The sequence below is a fragment of the Protopterus annectens genome, chromosome 7.part0 (genome assembly GCF_019279795.1).
Source record: "Protopterus annectens isolate FY-2018-M chromosome 7.part0, PAN1.0, whole genome shotgun sequence".
In the NCBI taxonomy this organism is placed as follows: Eukaryota; Metazoa; Chordata; order Ceratodontiformes; family Protopteridae; genus Protopterus; species Protopterus annectens.
In genome coordinates, this window is record NC_056739.1 from 1,052,241,252 (window position 1) to 1,052,263,355 (window position 22,104).

Consider the following 22,104-nt stretch of genomic DNA (forward strand, 5'->3'; position numbering starts at 1 on the left):
GCTTTGGTATACTGGCCAAATGTCTAGCTATCCTAGGCTGGAGATTCCTATAGTAAAGAATACTGCAACAGTGATATAGAAGGCATCACAGGTTATTATCATACTTAAAAAAGTTATTTTTGATTAATTGTTGTGATTCAATATTTTTCAAAATTGTTAAAATTTTTAAACAAATATTAATATAATGAATTTATATCTGCGGTGGTGGTGCTGCGGTAGCGTTGTCGCCTCACAGTAAGACTCTGTCTGGTTCGATTCTCAGCTAGAGCATCTTCTGCGTGGAGACATGCGTGAATGGGCGTACCTTCGTTGAAGGTTGTGCATCAGGGCTGGTAACTCGGCACGTAAAAATCAACTACCAATCATTAGCGGACCGGAGTTCCGCTGTGGTGACCCCTAACCGGGAAAAAGCCGAAAGACTTACATTAATATAATGAATTTGTGTGAACCCTTTTCAATTTGAAAAATATTGCTCCCAACATATCTTTTAACCTTCCACCTTCAAAATGTGGAATACTTTGCAACATCTTTATTTCTAAAGCTCACAGCATGGTTAAAGACTGTTAGTTACAGAAAGTTATGTTGTTGGATTAATATGATTCAGTATTATTTACTTTGCATATTTGTGAAAAATTAGTGTTTGACAAGACTCTTTCTGTGTGGGACATGGGATTTTTAAGGCTCAAAACTAGGAAGTTACGTGCCTTTCATACTACCAGCTCTCAACATTTCTAACATTACATGCCTTTTGAGCAGCTGGTATTTGATCATGCACGTATGCTAAGCAATCTCAGCGTTCTTATCTAGTGGGGGTAACTGCACAAAAAGAACAGTAGATTTTTTTTTTAATGGAGAAAAATGAATGTTCCAAAGTACTAGCTGTGGAATGGTATGATTTGGTTTTATGAAGCATACTGCTGCATTGTGGTGTAACCTGGCTACAACAAATAAAGACTAAAATTTTTCACAGTCAAAAGTCATCATAGCATTTAACATGCATCTTTGCTTGCCAGCCATTCCTAAGAAATATTTAGAAAGTGGAGGTAACAGTATCTAGGGAATGCATGAGTTCTTCACTAAAGTGTCCAAGAGCATCAAATGTCATAAGCATGGTTTCCTACTGCCTATATAGGACATACCATTCCCATACCTCTGAGTTTCCAGAATTTTGCAGAATGTCCCTGGTTCTTCTCATATTTTCCCTGTCCTCCATATTTTTTTTCTTTTTTTCTAGAAAACTGTTGAGGATTACAATCAGTCAATAATGCCAGACATTAAAACTTCATACTTCTTATTGTTCAGAATAATGCAGGTTGATACAAAACATCTTCTTTTTACAGTTTCAGTGAATGACTGTAATATTTAAAATGTATACCTGATTTTGGGGCCTTTTTTGAACCCCCTTTGAAAAACACACATTTTATGAGAATCAGATCAAAAAAATGAGGCGAAATTCTGAAGTTGATTGGTATGAGTATATTTCTCAACTGTCCAGATTTTCGCAGAATGTCCAGATTTTTGCCTCGTATTTTTGGTCTACTCCATAAAATTTGTAGTTTTCTGGCAAATCAGTAGGGACTGAAGTCACTAAATAATGAGACATATTTGAGTTTCTGGTTTTATATCCTTCAGAAAATGCATGCTAACACAAAACCTGTTATTCGGCAACTTTCTAAACTTATAAGTGAATATTTAAACAATGTCTCTATTTTTGGGCCTTTGCCCCCCCCCCCCATTATTTTAGGCTATGTCCAGATTTCTTGCACTAAGAGGGTGAGAGCAAGGGTAACTAGGCATACTCAGTTTACTCAAACAAGTACATTTTTTTCTGAGACTCTCTTGGAAACTTCAACACTCAAAAAAAATATATAGCCCAGAATGTTTAGAACTGTGTAAATGAGTATTTGCAGTACAGAGGCATAAAAAGAATAAACCTGTAATAGCCTAATAGCTTTTTATGGGTATAAATGGTAACCATTGAAAATAAGGTATCCCTTTCCTATATGTCTTGGGGTAGCATTTTGATGATTAAGTACATTTTTAAATGCTAGGTGGGTGGTGGGGGCAACAACATTAGGTTTGAGTACAAAATGCAAATTTCTGTCTACACCCCTGATTGAGAGGTATAGGCTAGCCCAGGTGGTCACAGTGCTGATAAGGTTGACAGTTTATTACAGGCAGTGGGCATGCTGCACTAGGCTGTGGCCAGGTTTTTAATTCTGCATATGAGGTAGGAAGAGGTATTACACTACAATGTAAACCCCAGTTATATTTAGGTTTGTCCAGAATTATTGAGCAAAAAAAGTTGAGGCATGGCCCATCCCCATCCTTCAAACAAATTCAAAATTATTGGGGAAAGCATACCTACTTTTGCCTCATATTTTTGGTCTGTTCCTCATAAAATTTGTGGTTTTCTGGCAAATCACTGGTATAATCTGAAGACTGAAATCACCAAATCATAGCCGGCCTTAGGCATAGGCCAACTAGGCAGCTGCCAAGGGCGCCGCTCTGGCAGGGTTGCTTATCCAGTAATCTGGACGGTGTAGGTAGACCAGGATGGGGCCACTGATTGGTGTTGATTGGCGCTCTGGAGACTTTTTGTGTAGGGCACCAGCTGACCAAAGGCCGTCAATGCACTAAATAATATAATTTATTTCAGTTTTAGACTTCAAATTTTTCAGAAAATGTGTGTTAACACAAACCCTGTTACTCTAGCCACTTTCTAAGTTTATAAGAAATATATTTAAAATCTGTCCCTATTTTGGGGCCTTTGTCATCCATTTTCCTCAAGCTTTGTCCAGATTTATTGCACTAAGGGGTTGTGAGTTATGTGGGGAAGTGACTAAAAACGATGCCTTATTCGCAGAAGCGGTAAACATCTCATACCTTTCAGCTGTACATATTTTCGCCTCAGATATTTGGTCTGTTCATCATAAAATCTGTGTTTTTTTGGCAAATCACATTTGATTGAAGTCACCAAACAATGACATACATTTGAGTTTCAGACTTCGTGTCCTTCAGAAAAATGCATGCTAATACAAATCCTTTTATTCAAACAGCTTTGTGAGTTAATAAGAACGATACTTAAAATATGTCCCTATTTTTGGGCCTTGCTTTGTCCCCCAATTATTTTAGGCTTTTATCCAGATGTATTGCATTAAGAGGTTGAGATGTATGCTCCTGCTCTTCAGTGTAGTCCAAAAGGCCCAGCTATTTCCTCCCCTTTTTGCGTAGTATTGTGTTTGGAAAAGAGATTTCGTAAAAGGCAATGACATTTACGGCAACGGTGCCATCCTGGCGCTGTAAGTACCCTCCCCTCATCAGTATATTCCTACAAAACTATTACTTGAAACCGTTTCCTTTTTTTGCAGGGGTAGCTTCGTGAGATACCGCTACGATAATAACTATCGTCACGCTAACTAGAATCCTTGCTTATGTATTACGCATGCCAGTGTCTCGGGGTAATACGCACGCTCAGTAGCACTTCGTTTGGTCAATAGGCAGTTTAAGATGGCAGGTCAGGAAGACCCAGTTCAGCGAGAGATTCATCAGGACTGGGCGAATCGGGAGTACATTGAAGTGATCACCAGCAGTATTAAGAAGATAGCTGATTTTTTGAATTCGTTTGGTAAGGTGTTTTTAGGGTAAAGTATGGCTGCTGAAGTGCGGTCTTGCATTGAAAATAGTATGCATATGTCTTGGTATTTATTAGATTCTTCTATTTTCTTTTACTATCAAATTTAATGCGTATGTCTTAAACCTATGTTTAAAATAGTGCACCTGATTGCATCGATTTCGTGTTTTCATTTGTTGCATTTCCTGTATCGGGTTAGGGAAAGGTGTATTGACGTTTGGTTAGGTATCGGTCTAAGTACTGGAAGCGTAGAACTTTGGCCATAAATCCTGAACCCATCTTATGTGTAAGGATGCTGTTTAGAACAGAGCCATGGATACTCATTGTATGGTTTGTATCCTTTATAATTAATGTTGTAACTAAGTACAATAAGTTGTATTTATACTTTGATTCCAGGGCACGCCCTGATGATGTCGGCCTGTTTATATGCTGAATATAGGGAAGTATGGAGTTTGCGCTTAATGTAAATGTGTGTGGCACTATTTTAAGTTGGATTTGAAATGGTGTTAATAACTATATTTTCGTTATAGTTAGATGAAGAGGAAGATTGATTGTAGTAGTATAGCTATGTCTCGGAGCTTTGTGGAAAGTTTCTTCCGAAAGTAGGGTTGCCACCTTTTCAAATGCCCAAAGTGGGACATTTTTTGTACAGACGTCAGATTTTGCAAGGCAAAACATACCCACGACCAGTACAAAGGACATAACTTCACCTTTTGCCTAAATAAATGCTTATTCTTGTAGCATGTTAGTTGCTTATTCAGTTTCTTATAACATTTAGGTGTTTCAGAAACAGAATAACTGTTTTATGCAACTATTACATGAAATATGTTTGTCCTAATATCTCAGGACATTTGCCATTTTTTCAGTTTTTTTGCAGGACACAACTACCCAAAGAGGGACTATCCCTCGCAAAGTGGGACAGGTGGCAACCCTATCCTAAAGGCGGTGTTGGAAGATTACAATGCAGTTGTGTAAGCTGAGAAACTTCTGGGAAGTCTAAAATAAGGAACCAAAAAGCTGGCAAAGCTTTTCTTAATAGAGAGATCCTAAAATTCGCGAGATAGGAAAGAGATCAAGATAAATTCGGCGAGTATTTATCAAAAGCAAGTGTTATTAGCCGAAGAGGGGGTGTACGAATTGGATACCATTTTTGTGTATATTGTTTGTTTTTAATAACCAGTTATGTTCAGCATCAAAACTTGTCTCCAAAGCAGTCCCATTCTTCATTTTGGGTGGTAATGTATATAAACTCAATCACAGACAAAATTAAATTAGTGATTTTCTTATGCTTGTTTTATCTAGAAGTTCTGAGGAGTTGCCAAGTCTGGCAAGCAGTTGGGAGTAATTTTAGCATTGAAGTAAAGTAGTAAAAATAGGTCTAGTTTTTAAATATTTAAAAACCTACTGCAAACATCACGGTGCATAAGTAACTGAAACCACTGCAACAAGAACAAATTTGAACATTTATTTCGGTGCAGTTGTATTTACTGTTTATTGCTAATTTAAAACTTTTGAAGTTGCAGGTAAAGTTAAAGGTTGGGCCCTTTCCCTTACATTTATGGTCATTCATATGGTACTGTTCTCTTGTCACTTGTGTTCAAGTTAAGAAAAATCATAGTGATAATGGTTAATGGATTGAAGCAGTGCTTCTCTTAAAGGAATGTTGAAGTCGGATGCAGTTTGCCGGCACATCAGCGAAGGCTTCAGTGTATTGTTTGTTTTTATTTTTTTTCTCTCTAGTGTTTGATAAAGGACATTATGTGCATTATTAAAATGTGTTTTGCAAATTTAGGGGTGGAGTGAACTAAAGGAATCATTTGTTTGGTAGGATAGAGGGAAGGATCACTACAATAGATATACTAATGTGCATAACTTTCACTTGTGTTAGCAATGCTCCAGATCTGGTGCAGAGAACACAGTACATAATGCTGCTTTCATTCATTTGTGGGTGTCTCTGTGACAGCATGATTTGACTTGAAGGTGAACTTCAGGGAAGCCAACACAAAGGTGCCAAGGAACTGTTCAGTAACTGGAGATAATGTAGACAGAAAATGAGTGCTCATGTGGCATTTACATTAGTTAGTACCATTTTTATTCCTTAAGTTAAGGAGTGCTTGGGAATGCTAGATACTGACTCCAGCCCAAGCACCTCTCCCCTCTGACAGGCACACACCTGCTGCTTGTTATCCTGTCATCTCTGCTGTGGTAGTGCATTCACCCCACACCATTTGGGGTACTAGACTTGGCATCATTGCCTTTATATAATTGGTATTAATATCGGGTACTGCACTCTCTGTGGTGCGTTGGTAGGATTCAGACCTTATGTGCTCTATGCTACTAATAGGGATTTGATTGCTATTGGTCATTATCAACCACCCCCTTTGTCCCTTTTTTTATGTACGATGGGGTCAGCTGATGCCATCTCTGTCTCTCAATTCAGTGCTTCCCTGCTACCTTCTTTGACAAACTGTCCAGGTCTTGTGCCTCACAGTACATGTACATGCATATCTTGCACAGATGCCTTGTTTTCTTGTGCCTTCTTCCTGTCTCTGCCAAATCTTTCACAAAATCCTCATCTGTTTTCCAGAACATGGACCTGATCTACTGTAATAAGTTCTTTGGTCTCCTGTGCAATTTAAGTGACTTTGGCTTCTGTCATCATTTATTTCTGTATCATACCACCCTCCTCGGGCGCTTCATCTTTGGCTTCCTCAACTGCTCTGTCTTCACTGCCCAAGTTTGTGTCTCATACAGAAGTACTGAAAATGCTACTGTTTTACATACCTTACTTTCAGTTTTTGGGCATTTCTTCTGTGACGTACAACTCTGGACATTTTGTGCCATTTGACTGCAGACCCTCTGATTTGTCTAGGAGTATGCTTCTCTCTCTCGTTGGATCTGAGAAGTCCTGAGTTCATATCCCCAGGGTTGGCAGAATTATGGTTTTTGTCTCAAACACAAGGTAAAAGATTTGCTTCTCACCTGTGATCATTGTCTAGGTACTGGCTTGGTGTGATCTACAAACTGTCTACCTGTGATTCCAGCTTTGACCTTCTCATTCAGACTTCGCTTCGTCCACCCCTTCAGATACTTGATGAGTTCTTTTCAGGCTGCTTGTATTGCCACATTGTTTACATACAGCAGCTTTGTTTCTGTCTCCTCTGACCTGTCAGCTAATGTAGTCCTTCACTAGCGGGCTCAGGGCTGTACCCTGAAGCAGACCCTCTTCCACTGGGAACCCGTTTTGAGTGTGAACACTGTTTTATACTTGTCATTGCGTCCTTAACCTATAGTAATGCTAACAATATTTCTGGGACCTGACCATTGCATGACTGCTCAAATCACTTTCTGCAAGTCTAGGAACGTTAGTCTAGTTGTGCTGTATCCTGATCTGAATCAGAGGCAGAGCTTCTCGTATCCCCTCTTAAGTTCTACTATGCTTATTAATTTTTCATCCCTTCCAGCATTTTCATGCAGTGTAACAAGAGTTTGATACCTCTCAACTGCCCACAGCTGTGAATGTAGCTTTTAATTTGTACTGGCAACAAAAATAGTTACTCTGCTGTCATCTGGAATACAAGTTGTCATTGTGATAATTGGGGAGGTTCTGTACTGTGGTGAATTTCAGCTTGGAGAATTACTTAACTAGATGATGGTGTTTAAAGATTTGTGTGTGTGTGTGTGTGTGTGTAATATATATATATTATAAATAAATAAGAAAGCAAGCTCCACAGATAATTGTTGGTTTCTAGCTTGCTATGCTAAATTCAGATATGATCGATGACTGGACTGTTAAGTCTGTGTTTAAGGTCAGGTAGGCTTCTGTTTATGCTGTTCTGCCAGTAGTTTTGAGTTTTGAAAGCAGACTCTTATTTCTAATGTCTTTTCAGGTGTATGGAAAAGTAATTAAAAACTGTTAGTAAATGGATTGTGATAGATGATGGAACTGCTGAACATTGTTATAGAAATTAAGGTTGACTGCACTGATGTCACATTTGGGGCCGCAATGGCAAGACTATTCCTTCTGTGTGTAATTTTAATAAGTGTGTGTAATATTATATATATATATATATATATATATATATATATATATTTAGAATTTTTTTTTTTTTTTTTTTTAATTCTGCGAGTGAGTTAAATATGGTTGTCTAGTGACTGGAACAAATTCAGTTTCATCGTTCTGGGTCTCAAGATATTGTCTGAAGTGCAAGGGTACTTGGTATATCATTGCCCTTTTAAAGATTACAGATATCCTCACACATTGATTCTTTAGAAGTGGGCTGGTCAGGTCCATTTTTGTATATTCTACCTTCTAAATGGTTAGATGAATTTCGAGATTCCTGTGTGGAGCTGCTTTTGGGATGTTCTCTCTAATGTGCTGATTTCTTAATAATCCTACACCTCTGTGGGGCAGGTTTCAAGTTACGATTCATATCTCGCTTTGTGAGGAGCACATCTGGAGTAGGTTCAGATCTTCTGGTAGTAGGAGCACTGAACATTTGACTACTATTGAGCAGTTGTTATGGAGAAGAACTCCTGCTCCAAAACACACTGGCAGTTTCATTTTTGGCACTGAACATTTGACTACTATTGAGCAGTTGTTATGGAGAAGAACTCCTGCTCCAAAACACACTGGCAGTTTCATTTTTGGCACTGATGGTAATGCCATTTTATCCTTGGTGGTGGTGCTGCGGTAGCATTGTCGCCTCACAGTAAGACGCTGTCCGGTTTGATTCTCAGCTAGAGCGTCTTCTGCGTGGAGACATGCGTGAATGGGCGTACCTTCGTTGAAGGTTGTGCGTTAGGGCTGGCAACTCTGCAAGTAAAAATCAACTGCCAATCATTAGCGGTCCGGAGTTCCGCTGTGGTGACCCTTAACCAGGAAAAGCCGAAAGACACAAACAACAACAGCAACATGGCAATGCCATTTTAGGGAGTAGTTAATTGGTGGCTGGAAAGCAAGCACTCTGTTAAATTTAGAAATGTTAGAAACCTACAATTTTACCATTTTTTTTACCTTTTATATGTCTGATGAAAGTATGCACTTAATTTATAACTACTACATTTTTTAGGGTGTGTTTTGTTTGGATCAGTAAACTAGTGTAGATAGTGGGCTCTTAGATGTTATGGGAGAAAGTTCCAGTAGCAGGAATTTTACAGTAAAGCATTAAGTTTGTGATGCGGGATTTAACTAGATCTTAAGCTACAGGTAGGAACAAATTGAGGGGTCTTGTTTTGGATTTGGAGAGAATCCCAGCTCTAGGGAGCAGTTGTCGATAGCAAAATTTAACATTGGTACGTTTTATATATAAAGGGAATTCATGATTGCATGCTGAATCTCGTGTTATGTGCAGAATGGAAAAATGGGCTTTGAAAGGGAAGAGCAGTAACTTTTAGATTCTGGAGTTCTTGAGTGTATTTCTTTAATAATTTCATAATTACGTAAGGTGGTATGATCCAAGCTGGTTCTTTTTTCATATACGATCCCTGGAAATATACACAAAGTTGGCAAACAAGTGTCCTGCTAATCTGTATTAACTTTAATAATTGAAGGTTGCAAACTAAATCAATAACTTTACAGTAGCAATATAGTGCAGTAAAGTATGGATGGCTGATCTACTGTTGAACCCATCTAGAACTGAAGTTTGAGGCTTAAACTGTATGTAACCCTTAGTCGTTTACTTTTAACTCTTGGCTTATTCCAAGTTAGTTTATATTGTATAACAAAATGTAATACTGCTTCCGTTTTAACCAAATGTATATGGGAATTCAGTAATATAGATTTCCTTTTGTTACTGTCAGTAATCATGTTACCTTGAATATGCTGTTGATATTGGATCTAACTTTTTTAGTTACTGAATTTTCCTTTCTTTTCCGTTGCAGTTTCCATTTGGGCCCAGGTCAGGGTGCCTAGAGAGGAGTTGTGGTATTGTATGAGGACGTCTGGAATGTCAGAAGTATGTAATGTGGTACAGGATATGTATGAGGGTAGTGTGACAGCGGTGACGGATGCATTTAAGGTAGAGGTGGGATTACATAAAGTATCAGCTCTGAGCCCTTTCTTTGCAGTGGTGACGGACAGGTTGACAGACTAGATCAGACAGGAGTCCTCGTGGACTATGATTGCAGATGACATTGTGATCTGTAGTGAGAGTAGGGAACAGGTGGAGAGATGGAGATATGCTCTAGAGAGAAGAGGAATAAAGGTCAGCAGGACTAAGACGGAATATATGTGTGTGAGAGGGAGGATAGAGGAATGTTGAGGATGCCAGGAGTAGAGGTGGCGAAGGTGGATGAGTTTAAACACTTGGGATCAATAGTTCAGAGTAATGGTTAGTGTGGAAGAGAGGTGAAAGAGAGTACAGGCAGGATGGAGTGGGTGGAGAAGTGTCAGGAGAGATTTGTGACAGACTAGTACCAGTAAGAGTGAAAGGGAAGGTCTTCAAGAGGGTCGTGAGACCAGCTGTGTTATATGGGTTGGAGACAGTGGCACTGACAAAAAGGCAAGAGTTGGAGCTGGATGTGGCAGAGTTAAAGATGTTAAGATTTGCACTGGGTGTGACTAGGGTGGACAGGATTAGGAATAAGTATATTAGAGGGTCAGCCCAGGTTGGAAGGTTTGGAGACAAAGCCAGAAAGGCAAGATTACGTTGGTTTGGACATGTGCTGAGGAGGGATGCTGAGTATATTGGGGGGAAAAAGATGCCAAGGATAAAGTTAACAGGAAAAGAGGAAGACCTAAGATGAGGTTTATGGATGTGGTGAGAGAGGACATGCAGGTGGCTGGTGTGACAGAGCAAGATGCAGAGGACGGGAAGAAATGGAAACAGATCTGCTGTAGTGACCCCTAACGGGAACAGCCAAAAGAAGATTGAGAGAGGGCACGTGTACAGTTGGACTGAGAATTTTAAGACTTTGATTTAGGACAGATGAGAAAAAAGTATGTATTCAGAGCTCAGGTAGAGGCTGAGGCATTTTTAACGTATTTTTCCTTTAGTATACATTTTTTTTCCAGTAAATTATAAATGGAAGAAAGACTATAATGAGGCAATGAAGATCACAGCTTGTGTTTGTGTCTAAAAAAAGGCATGCTTATAGGATGGGATAGTAACAAAGTAAGTTTCTTTTGAATCACTGAAGCAGACTGATTTCTTTTGCTCATGTGTCTCATTAGCTCAGAGAGAGACTTGCTGGTGCTCCTATCTGTGCAGTCTTTTCAGGTAGCAGTGTGGGTTTTTCTGCCTAGTAGTGAGATTGGATTACTGCAGTCTCATAGGATTTGCTGTTATATGTGAAAGGCAGCTTTCTGTATGTAAACAAAAAAAAAAACTGGGATACTTTGCTTTCATGTAAGTAATAATTGGAGGTTTGCTGCCATAACAAGAGTATTATTTGAAGTCTTCTGCAAGAGGTCAGAGAAGAGTGTGACCTGGTATGTTTTCCTTCATGTACTGGAACTGAGCCAGGTATCACTGAGGTGTACAGTTGGTCAGTAATGCCAATTAATGCCACATACTTATGTGAATGCATTGTCTGGCTAAGTGACTTGCTCAGTTGAACAGTAGACAGAGCTAGAAAGAGTCAAACCCTGTACCCTTGACTGCAGGAAGGAGTTTATAGCTTTAATCCACTTCACTAACTGCCATACCATCATTAACATTTTCTGATTAATCACTGAGGATAACAGTAGTGTACATGTCAACCTTCACAGTTACTCCATCTGTTCAGCCAAACCACACCCCACCACTAAATTCCCGTTTAATACTACATTACCATCACCAGGCACACACTACATCTCCTCACAGTAATACCCCAGTGTGGAGGTATACACCCCAACTCCAGACCTGATAACTTAACCAAAACTACCTACACCCCTAAAGACCAATTCCAGTCCCCAACTTCGGCTGTCTAGAAATCCTAATGACATCCCTCCATATAAACCCTAACAAACTGTTTATATTCCCCCAGGTCATAACATCCCCCATTTAGAAGACTTCCTAGGATAGATTAACCACACTAACATCAACTGGCATTACCTAACCTCCAACACTCCTAACACCAGCATAACATAGTAGAATTTATATCGTATCTTAATATAACCACTGTTTTTTTGACGTTTAAGGAAACTGTTTCAGATCATGAGGCGTTGTTCCTTGATGTCAGAATTACTTTATATGAAGGTGCAATACAAACTACTATCTATAAGAAAAATGTACACACAAGTAGATATATACATCGTGATAGCATGCATGCTCCACATGTTTTTAAAGGTATAGTCAAAGCTCAATTTGCTTGGGTAAGTAGATTAAATACAGCCCATTCATTATTTTTTGTACAACTAGAAGAAATGTTCAATGAATTTCTGGCAAGTGGATGTGATCGAGATATGTTGATAGGATTGAAGAATTATGTAGTGCTTAATAGAGAAACTATATATAAACCTTTCTTTAAGAATGTTTTTTCTGCCCATCATTCCATTTCTGATTTGAGTAGTAGTATCCTTAGTACGGATAAAATTAGATACGTTATGACCTTTGGTAATAGAACATATTCAGTTAAACGCATTATAGAGAAGAATTGGCCAGTGTTGATGGCTTCTCCGGATATTAATAGACTTTTGGGTACTAAACAGTATTTCTCATATAGGAATATGAGAACTATTAAAGAGCCGGATATGTTATAAGGACTTTAATTATAGATTGGGTATAAATGAATATACTTTTACTCATTTTGGTACATTTAAATGTTCTTGTTGTGTGGATGTAGCTAATAACCCTAATTATGTTTATATTCACCCCTTTACCAATAAGGGCTATCTGTAGCGAATTGTGGTAGTACTAATGTTGTTTATTTGGCTATATGTGTGGCCTGTCCTTCATTTTATGTAGGGAAGACCATACGTAAGCTGAAGGATCGAATAATTGAACATAAATCTGAGATTAGAAGGGAGAATGATAATAATGCTCTATTTAAACACATTAGACTACATGGGGATGATCATTGTTTTAAATTTAGGGTTATAGATATGGTTATTCCCTCTGGGAGGGGCGGGGACATTAATAATGCTTTAGAGATTGAAGAGTATGAGTGGATACTCAGACTGGCGGCTGATTGTACGCCAGGGTTGAATTCTTCTGTTAGTCTGAAACCAATTTTAATGAAGTTGAAACCAATTTTAATGAAGTTGCAACGAACTAAGTTGTATAATTAAAAGTGTATATTTTATACCATATTTTGTGATGTTTGTATTTTTTACGTTTTAATTGCTGTAATACTTTGTTTATATTTTGTTTTTGATCATATGATTTTGGCTGCTGTCATATGACCAATTATGCTCCTATTTAAAGCATGCTGCTTTTTGAAGAAGGGTTTTGCCCGAAAGCTTTGCTGTGTATAAAGTTTTTTCGCTCAACGATTGTTTTTACTTTAGTTATTGGTTTCCAGCGTTTAGTTGTGTGGAGAGAATCTCTCAAAACTACCGGCCCATCTCCATCCTCGACCCACCATTAAAAACCCTAGAAAAATGTATTTAAACCCAGCTACTTAATCACCTCATCAATTAATAATAACCTCATCTCCCACTCAACATGGATTCTGCCCAGGCCATAGTACAATCTCAGCTCTACTTCTCCTTCACTGACATAGTGAACAAAGCACTTGATGCTGGCTTACCCACCTCTGTACCTTGCTAAACCTTTCAAAAGCTTTTGACACAGTATCTCACGCTAAGCTTTTGCAACACTTTCAGAAACTTGGTTGCTCCCATAGTGTAATAACCTGGTTTTCCTCCTACCTTAACAGACAGCAATCCAGTTAAATGGCAAAACCAACAGTCTGATTTCTTAGTAAACGACACAGGTGTCCCATAAGGATCTATTTTAGAACTACTACTGATCTAAATAGTCTCCCAACACAGCACACTAATTCAGTATGCCGATGATGCAGCTATCATCTCGTCCTCCCAATAATTTCACCAATCTCCAGACAATCCCCCAAGATGCCTTCTCTATAGAAAGCTAGCTAAATGACTCTCAATTAATGCTTGACCCAAAAAAAGCCTGCTATTCTCACTAAAACCTCCCACTACAGAATTCAAAATTCTCTCCCGTAACCAAACTATAATCAAACTGGTAAAATTCGCAAAACTTCTAGGAATTACTATCGATGACAACTCCTTTTGGACAACGTATACTGAGCACAAAAAATTTTTCAAACTAGGCAAATTCTACAGACCAAACTCTACCTTGATAATCAAACTAGCAAATACTTTGCTTATTCCATTATGTATGGGAGCCCCATCTTCACCAACCTCCATACATCCCTTCATAATTAGCTACAGTAATGCTACTATATAAAATAGCAAAATTTGCATCTAACTTGCCAAACCACTCGCACCACTGTACCGCTCTCAAACTTCTGGCTAAAATATCAGCACTACCTCCGACTTACTCAACTAATTTATGACCCATAAATTAAATTTTCCAATCCAGTAACTGCCCCTCTCTCAATACATCTTGCGCATGTATATCCCTACTCCATCGTTCTAAGCATAGTAAACCCAACAAGAGAGCAGGACAATACCTATAATCCTTCAGCATAGCCAAACTATGGAATACCCTCTCCCTACCATTACCCAGCTAGACTCCCTAAAGCCCGTTAAAGCTGCACTAAAAACTTACTTCTTACAAAATTCAAGCTGCACATGTAATATACAATGTAAGCCCCCCTAATTATATAACCTGTTAAATAAAATTCCTCCATTCCACACCTCTGATTTCAATCTATTTCTGGTAACTGGAAGACCTTATTACTTGTTCATCACAATGTACCAAATTTCTGTTAGTTGAAACTTTTATATTAATCTGTATAGCATCTGTTGGTAATTATGTAATTTTTGTGATGCTGCTTTGCATTTTATTTTTAAACTGCAGAGCCTTCTCCCCAGAACTGTAATGATACTGAAAAATGTTTTGCTTTAACTGTGTAGCTTTTCTCCCAGGGCTTCCACTGAAAATGGGGCTTTGCACAGTGGACACTCCCAGTCAACAAATGCCAAAAATAGATAGAGGTTAGAGTTTCATAGCTATTGTTCAGAAAATGCATTTCATATTAGACTTGTCTGACATTTATGGCTCTTAAGCCCACTTTCTATAGTCAAGTGCAGGGTTTGAATCCTTCAACATTTGCCTACTGTGCAACATTGTTACTTGGAGTGTTTCTCGGTCACTCCTGAAAAGTGCCCCTTTCTACAATATATTTTTATGTAGTTAAATAGAGAAGAGAATATTTAAAATTCGGGCCTTTCCAGCATTTTTGAGTAAAGTGGTTGGAAGTATTTTAGTTCATTCCTTGTACAATTTTGTGGCTTTCTGGCAAATTGATATGTATTTCAATCATTAAATGATGACAAGCATGTGAGTTTGATTTTGCGTTTGTATCCTTCAGAAAATGCTTGCAAAGCTTTTTGTTCAAACAACTAAGTATTTCGGCTTTTCCCGGTTAGATGTCGCCACAGCGGAACTCCGGTCCGCTAATGATTGGCAGTTGATTTTTACGTACTGGCTTGCCAGGCCTGACACCCAACCTTCAACGAAGGTATGCCCATTCACGCATGTCTCCATGCAGAAGACGCTCTAGCTGAGAATCGAACCGGACAGTGTCTTACTGTGAGGCGACAACGCTACCGCAGCAACTTCCTGTAAGAGACTTAAAATCCCCTTCTGATTTTTGAGTTTCTCATTCTTTAACACCTTTATTCAGTTATCACTTGTGACATATAACATTTATACAAAAACAGTCAAATCCATATTAAGTTCGCATTTACAAATATGCATTATCTGTGTTGTATATCCTATAATCAAAGCAGCATTACATAATTTGTTCAATTTCTGCCTTCTCAAACTTCATTCTTCCTCAAACATCTTTTTGTATCTTTCCCACAAAGTCCATTTTTTAATGTAATTTACTCCTATCCTGTAAGATCTCGCTACTGTTTTTTAAAGCAAACTTCCTTTTCTAAAGATCTCGCTACTTGTGTTTTTAACAAGAAACATTTTTATTAATATAGACAATCATGCATTTATATAAATGAAGACAAATCATATTGACTTTCTCAGCCGCAGGCATTTTACATCACAAACCATATTGATGTAATCCTAGTTGCAAACATAAATCATGTATAACTTATTCATTCAGTCAAACTTTACGTAGCTCATTCAAGTCCTGATTATTTTAAACATCATTCTTCCCCTGTATGTATTATTCCCATAACTGCTATTTTTTCCTTGTGTAGTTTGCTCCTACCTTTTTTTTAAAGATCCCAACCCAATTCCAGTTGTTTTATCTCTGTTATAATATTCACTACTTCCAGTACAGTTGGTTTAGACTTTGTTTTCTGGTCATTGTGTTTCTTTTTTTTTTTTTTTTTTTTTTGGGCAGTCACCGTAATTAGACTCAGCAAGGCATTACTATGTCTAGGCAATTCCGATCTATTTATTTTTTTATAGTCCTCTCAAAAAAATTCATTTCCCTAGGGTTACCAATTTGCTCACCCTAGTATCTCCAGCAGAGTAGTCTTGTCAACTTATTACACTCCCAGAAAATATGTTCCCCATTACCTCTTACCTCTTTCTCACCCATCACACACCTAACATTTTCTGTCTACCTGAGGAAAAATTCTCGAGTCTACTTGGGGTACAAAAATATCTATATATAAAACCACTAAACCTTGTATATTTTGTTACATATTTTGGAGACCTCAATATATTCCCCCATTGTTTCTTTGTGAATTACTTTTCCAGTGCTGTACTGGTTAGCAGCTTCTGTTCTAAATTCTGCTAAAAATGCTACCAGTGCTGGTATTTCGTTTTAGGAACCCCCCCCTCCCCCATTTATTTCTCTCCTATACTCTGCATCAGCCCTTGATGGGAAAGGTAGTAGTCCAAATTCTTGGCATCTTCCCATTCTGTTACCTTTCCCTCCTAGTTATTTGCTCCCAATACTTTGGTTGTTTTGACAGTTTTCACCAATAAATTCCAGTCCCCTCTCATCTATTGTCTGAATCCATTGCGGTCACACCTATCTGCAGAATCTTCTCCATTCCTGTGTTGGCCTAGTTCTTAAAATACTTTTTGCTACTTTATAAATGTAATAATCTATATAATAATTATTTTCCTTAAAGATCTGCATCTAAAATCCCATTCTTTCCTTGTTTCTTGAGCTCCCACCTCCTGATTTCATCATCAGCCCTTTCCACTTTGAATTATAGATTCTGTTTGTGCAGTTTCAAAGCCTTAACTGTGCATCTCTGAAATACCCTTAAAATCAGGTAATCCCAATCTGCCCTTTTAATTTTTGGAAGAATCAGTTTATACCACTTGACTGTTGTCTTCCACTCTCAGATAAAATCCTTCAGTTCTATTAATTGCTGTCCAGAACTTCTCTACTGGTTGATAAAGATATGCATGTTCTGTGTATATGTGTTTCTGATTCTTGAGCTAAGAAGTTAAGAAAACATATGGGGATTGCAAGGGGTGCTATTGTATTACAGCTCTCTGCTGTCGGAACCATACATTTCTGTCCCATTATTATGAAAGGGTTCCTTCACTTGTTCTCAAGCAGATATGAAGTGTACAGTCCTACAACTTGGTGTGTGTGTGTATGTGTAATATACTTTTTTGAAACCCGCAATATTTACAGTGTAAAGGAAGGAATCTTTTGTAGTAAACAGAAGCATCACATGACCCATGTTTTTTGAGTAGAGTTTGTTTTTCTTCTGACAGCATGCTTTTAGCTTTGAACGAAATGAACAACATGAAGTCACAGTTAGTTAACATTAATAGATTTTGATGCAAGCACAGGTGTGAAATGCACGGTCATGCTACAGCAGTCTGATACTTGGTGTGTGTATGAGTAAGTCTAAGAGCTGCTTCTGTAGTGTAGAGTGCAATTCATACTGGTTTTCCTGGGCTGCCCATAAAAAGGGACACTTGCATACAGTCTGCTGTCCCAGGATGTTAGCAAATGAGTTGTACATTAGTCTTTTGAATTCCTGCACCCTTCACATAGTGTCATGAAGCACTAATTAGCATCTGTTTGACCAAGAACCCAGTACATGTCTTGTAGTTCACTGGATTGTCAGATGCATTTTTAAGTTGGACAGCAAATTAGTGCAGTGGTAGCATTGTCACCTCACAGGAAGAGGTTCTTCGCTTCGATTCTCGGCTGGAGTGCCTTCTGTACAGAGTCTGCATGTCCTTCCTGCATTCATGTGGGTTTCCTGCGGGTGCTCATCTGGAGCATTTCTTCCCGGGCCTCTGCTGAAAATTAACTTCATACCAAGTCGGACTTTCCCGGTAAACAAATGTTTAATAATAATTAGTTTCAAGGAAGGAGAAGTTTTAGTGTTGTATATGGTTTAGTGCAAGGCAGTTTTGTTTAGCAAATGGTTGTCTGTTGCAAAACTTGAAATGATTAAATCCCTAACTTTGATCATTCCAAAAGCAAAACCTGTCCGTGCGCATATTTTCTTTTTAAAAGTGTGATTTTGTTAATTAGGGATAGACAGACAATTAATAAGAGTATTGATGTGGCTGTGGGTAATGGGCATCCTGGTCCGTTATTCTGCCTGGGGCCCCATTTGAATGTAATTTGGTTGGTTATAAAGGAGTTCTCTTTATTTCTGTTAGACAACTGAATAGGTGGATTAGTTTGAAGACCCTTTTCAGCCACAACCTGGGCCCAGATGGTCAAATATAACAGCTAAAAATACAAGCTGTAACATGTAGAGAATGCAGGTGTTTACAGATGAGTTCTAACTTGCACATTAAGTAACACTCTGGTTACATTATACGCAGTAATTTTATTCCAAAGTGTGGTGCTGCGGTAGCGTTGTCGCCTCACAGCAAGACGTTGTCCCGTTCGATTCTCAGCTAAAGCGTATTCTGTGAGGAGACATGCGTGAATGGGTGCAGTCAGGGCTGGCAACTCGGCATGTAAAAATCCACTGCCAATCATTAGCAGACCGGAGTTCTGCTGTGGCGACCCCTAACCGGGAAAAACCGAAAGACACAACAACCAAACAATGAAAACAAAGGGAGAGGAGGAGGTGTAGTAGAACTTCTATAGAAAGAAGTGGCTAGGCAGAAGTACACTGTTGGCCTTTGTAAAGCATTTACATGCAGGCTAATTATGGAGTTCTAAAGAGCTATTTTTTTAAAGTCTTTGAAGGCTACTCTACCTCTTAAACTCCTTAAATGAAAAGGAAGATTCCATATAAAAATCCCTTTCCTGACTAAGGCTTGCTAACCTAAAGGATGTTCTGCTCAATGACTTGTTCACATTGGGAGTTTGTTGGGGTGTACGGTGATTCTCTGATGGGAAGATGACTTTTTGGGCAAGGGGAGGGCAGTATCCATGTAATATTTTAAATATTGTTGAGCTAAGTAAGGTGGACTCCACCGTCACTGGGATCCACTGTAGTTTCTGTCGAAGAAAGCGGTGCTGTGAGAGTCTGAAAGAAGGTTAAATCTGCAGATTTTATCTGTAGTCTGTTGTAGGATGAATGTATAGTCAGGAGAAGTGTACCATATTCCTGATGAGGGATAAGAGCATGTTTAGCGAGGGAGAATCAAGCAATAGGAGAAAGGTGGGAGATTATGTAGCATAGTTTCAGCTGAGAAATGTCTGTGTAGACGTTACGTGAAGAGTTGAGGTAAGACCCAAGTATATGTATTTGGTTCCAGTGAGTAATGATATTTTGGTTATTGGATACTGTAATTGTATGACATGTTAATTCAATATGGTGCCCCTTGTTTTGATGTCCCCTCTTTACAGATAGTATGAGGAGTGCTGTGAGTGACCTTTAAAGCTAAAACTGATGGAGTTGTGAAGGTACTGCATGATAAGAAGTAGGGTAAGGGCTAGTTATGAAAAATCTCTCTGATTTTGTTGCAGTTTGTAAGCAAACAGTATTTTCAGATTTGCATGAACTTGAAGTTTTGCTTTAATCAGAGTTGAGGGTGTTAGGCATTAAGATTTAATACCCAGACGTCTGATAATGGCAGATAGCTGTTTAGATGCTTTCTGATTTACTCCTCTCTTGTCCCGCAGCACAAAAGTTTAACAACTCTGAGAAATTGCTGTCGCTAATGAAGAGTGATAGAGCAAAGACCAAAATCATATTTAAAGTGACAAAGTGAAGTTTTATTTTTACATAGTGTTCACATGCATCCGTGTGCATGCGAACACACTTCCATTTGTGTAGTTTTTCAGAAATTTAACAAAGTTCTGAGCATAGAAGTGTACAGTCGTGCCGAATTTACAGCATTAATATTAATATACTGTCAGGTGATGTGTAAGTCACTCTGGGGGCTAGGTCTCTCCCTAGAATGGATTAGCAAGATTGCATGCTTGTGAAACCATTATTTAATTGCCAACCTGTTTGGCAAAAAAAAAAAAAATAAATGAAGTCTGCCAACCTCTTTCTTTAGTTATTTGCCAGTTAAATTTTTTGCAAGTATTTAGCTATACTAGTTCATTGTAATAGACCTGACCCCCATAGTGATGTACATGTTGCCTGTCAGCATATTAATATTGGTGCCATAAATATGGCATGACGTGTTGCCGCTTTATTTGGAAGTTTTTTTCAAATGTAAATTTCTAGGGTGGCACAGTAGATAGCATTGTCTTCTCCACAGCAAGAGGTTCTCGGAGTCTATTCTTGACTGGGGTGCCTTCTGTGTAGAGTCTGCATGTCCTTCCTGTGTTCCCATAGGATTTCTTTGAGTGCTACAGCTTCCTCCCACATTCTAAAAACATGCAGAAGGTGCAATACCATGACAAGGCTAACCACCTAGCGGTGTAAACCTTGGCTCTAGATTGTCACTGAAGTGACATCTCGACCCCCCCCCCCCCCCCGTGCAAACATGGGAAAGGCATTGTGGATGGATAGGTCCTCAAACACTAGAATACTTTCATTTTTGCATGCATGCACAAGTTTGCATGCGGACACTTCTATTTTTATGCAAAGAAAAAAAAAAAGTCCCTGGTCTGTTTCCTTGTTAATGTTTTGATATGATCAGCTTGCAGGGTTACCAGGGAAGTAGAGCAGATTGTAAGCAAACTTAAAAAAAGAAAAAAAAAAAAAAATGGATAAGAAGTGGGACACCTAAAAAAAAGGGAAATAGAAAATTATTTGCTTGCTTAATTGGATGCAGTTTTAGAACTTCACCAGGAAGCACAGTAGCAAAAGCTAAGTTGATGCATTTGGAGTCCAGACTGGCTAACATGGAATAGAGAGCGAGGAAGTGATCCTTTGCAGTTCTGTAATCCAGAGTTGGCAAAATGGGCAAGAATTGGACAAGTTGGCATTGGGTGAGTACAGTCTAATAGAGGGCCTTCTACAGCCTTAAACACCTAGGTATTTAGTACTTAGTTTGTAGCATATTTACAGAAGAATAAGGTACTTTTTCTTTTCCACTGGGTTCCAGATGAAAAAGCTCTTGGTTAGAGTTGTGTGTGCATGTTGTGAACAGGGCTACAGCATGGAGGCCAGAAGCAGGAGGGGATACCCCCCCCCCCCCCCACACACACACACATTATCTGAGATGTATAAAGAGTACAGTTTTTTTTTTTTTTTTTTTTTTTTTTATGGTGTACCCAGTTGCTTTCAAGAGGCAGTAGCTGAATTCATTGAGCCAGAAGATGCAAGAAAAATGAGTAGTTGCAAGGATTCTATATATGATTAAGTGGAGTTAAGGGAAGGGATTCTATATATGATGAAGTGGAGTTACTAAGGGAAGGTAACTTTACACTTCTCACTTGCTGGTAAGACCCAGATGCCTTGCCATTGGTTCGGAAATGCCTGCAAAATAAGAAACTCGCTGAGTGGATACACAAAACATTGTTCTTTTGAGGTTTAGAGTTCTTTTGAGGTTAAAAATATTTTCCTCTTCTGCCTCCTTCCACTGCTTTCTTTCAACAGTAAAAGAATGTGTGCATTAGCTCCTAAAAAGACAGTTGGATGAAGCCTGCGACGAGAGAGAGAGAGGTGGAACTAGGACTGTCTGCAATGTTTGCTGATGGCTAATGTGGAGAGACATAAGTGGAACAGTGCTTTCATCATCTGTTCTGTCTAAGGACCTTGGGTTGAATGGCTTGATAAGACTTGTTAGGCAGCTAATAATAAACCTGAAGAAGCGGGCCCTCCATAGATGCATGCACTCCCTTTTTTGCTTTCATTCCTTTATAAGGGGTATGGCTTAGTCAGGTTATGTTAAAGAACATTGTTTTTGTGTTTGGGGGGGGGATGATGGCAGCAGATCAAGATTAATTTGAGTCGCAGATGTCATTGCCAGCAACATCTGTGTCGGGTGGCTCAGTGTCTACCGTGGGTGATGAATAGTTTTTGAGATTTTGTGGATGGAGTACTGCAGAAATAACCCCCTTTTGAGTTCAAGATGGCTACTGTC

General features: G+C 38.7%; 1 protein-coding gene across 1 annotated transcript in view; it reads left to right on the forward strand.

Annotated features, from left to right (window-relative positions):
* The first annotated feature begins 3,370 nt into the window (after positions 1-3,370).
* BRK1 (BRICK1 subunit of SCAR/WAVE actin nucleating complex) overlaps positions 3,371-22,104 on the forward strand; it is a 155,436-nt gene continuing 136,702 nt past the window's right edge. The window contains exon 1 of the mRNA XM_044077599.1: positions 3,371-3,628. Coding sequence (XP_043933534.1) covers positions 3,511-3,628 — 118 coding nt within the window. The 5' untranslated portion in view covers positions 3,371-3,510. The remainder of the gene's footprint in view (positions 3,629-22,104) is intronic.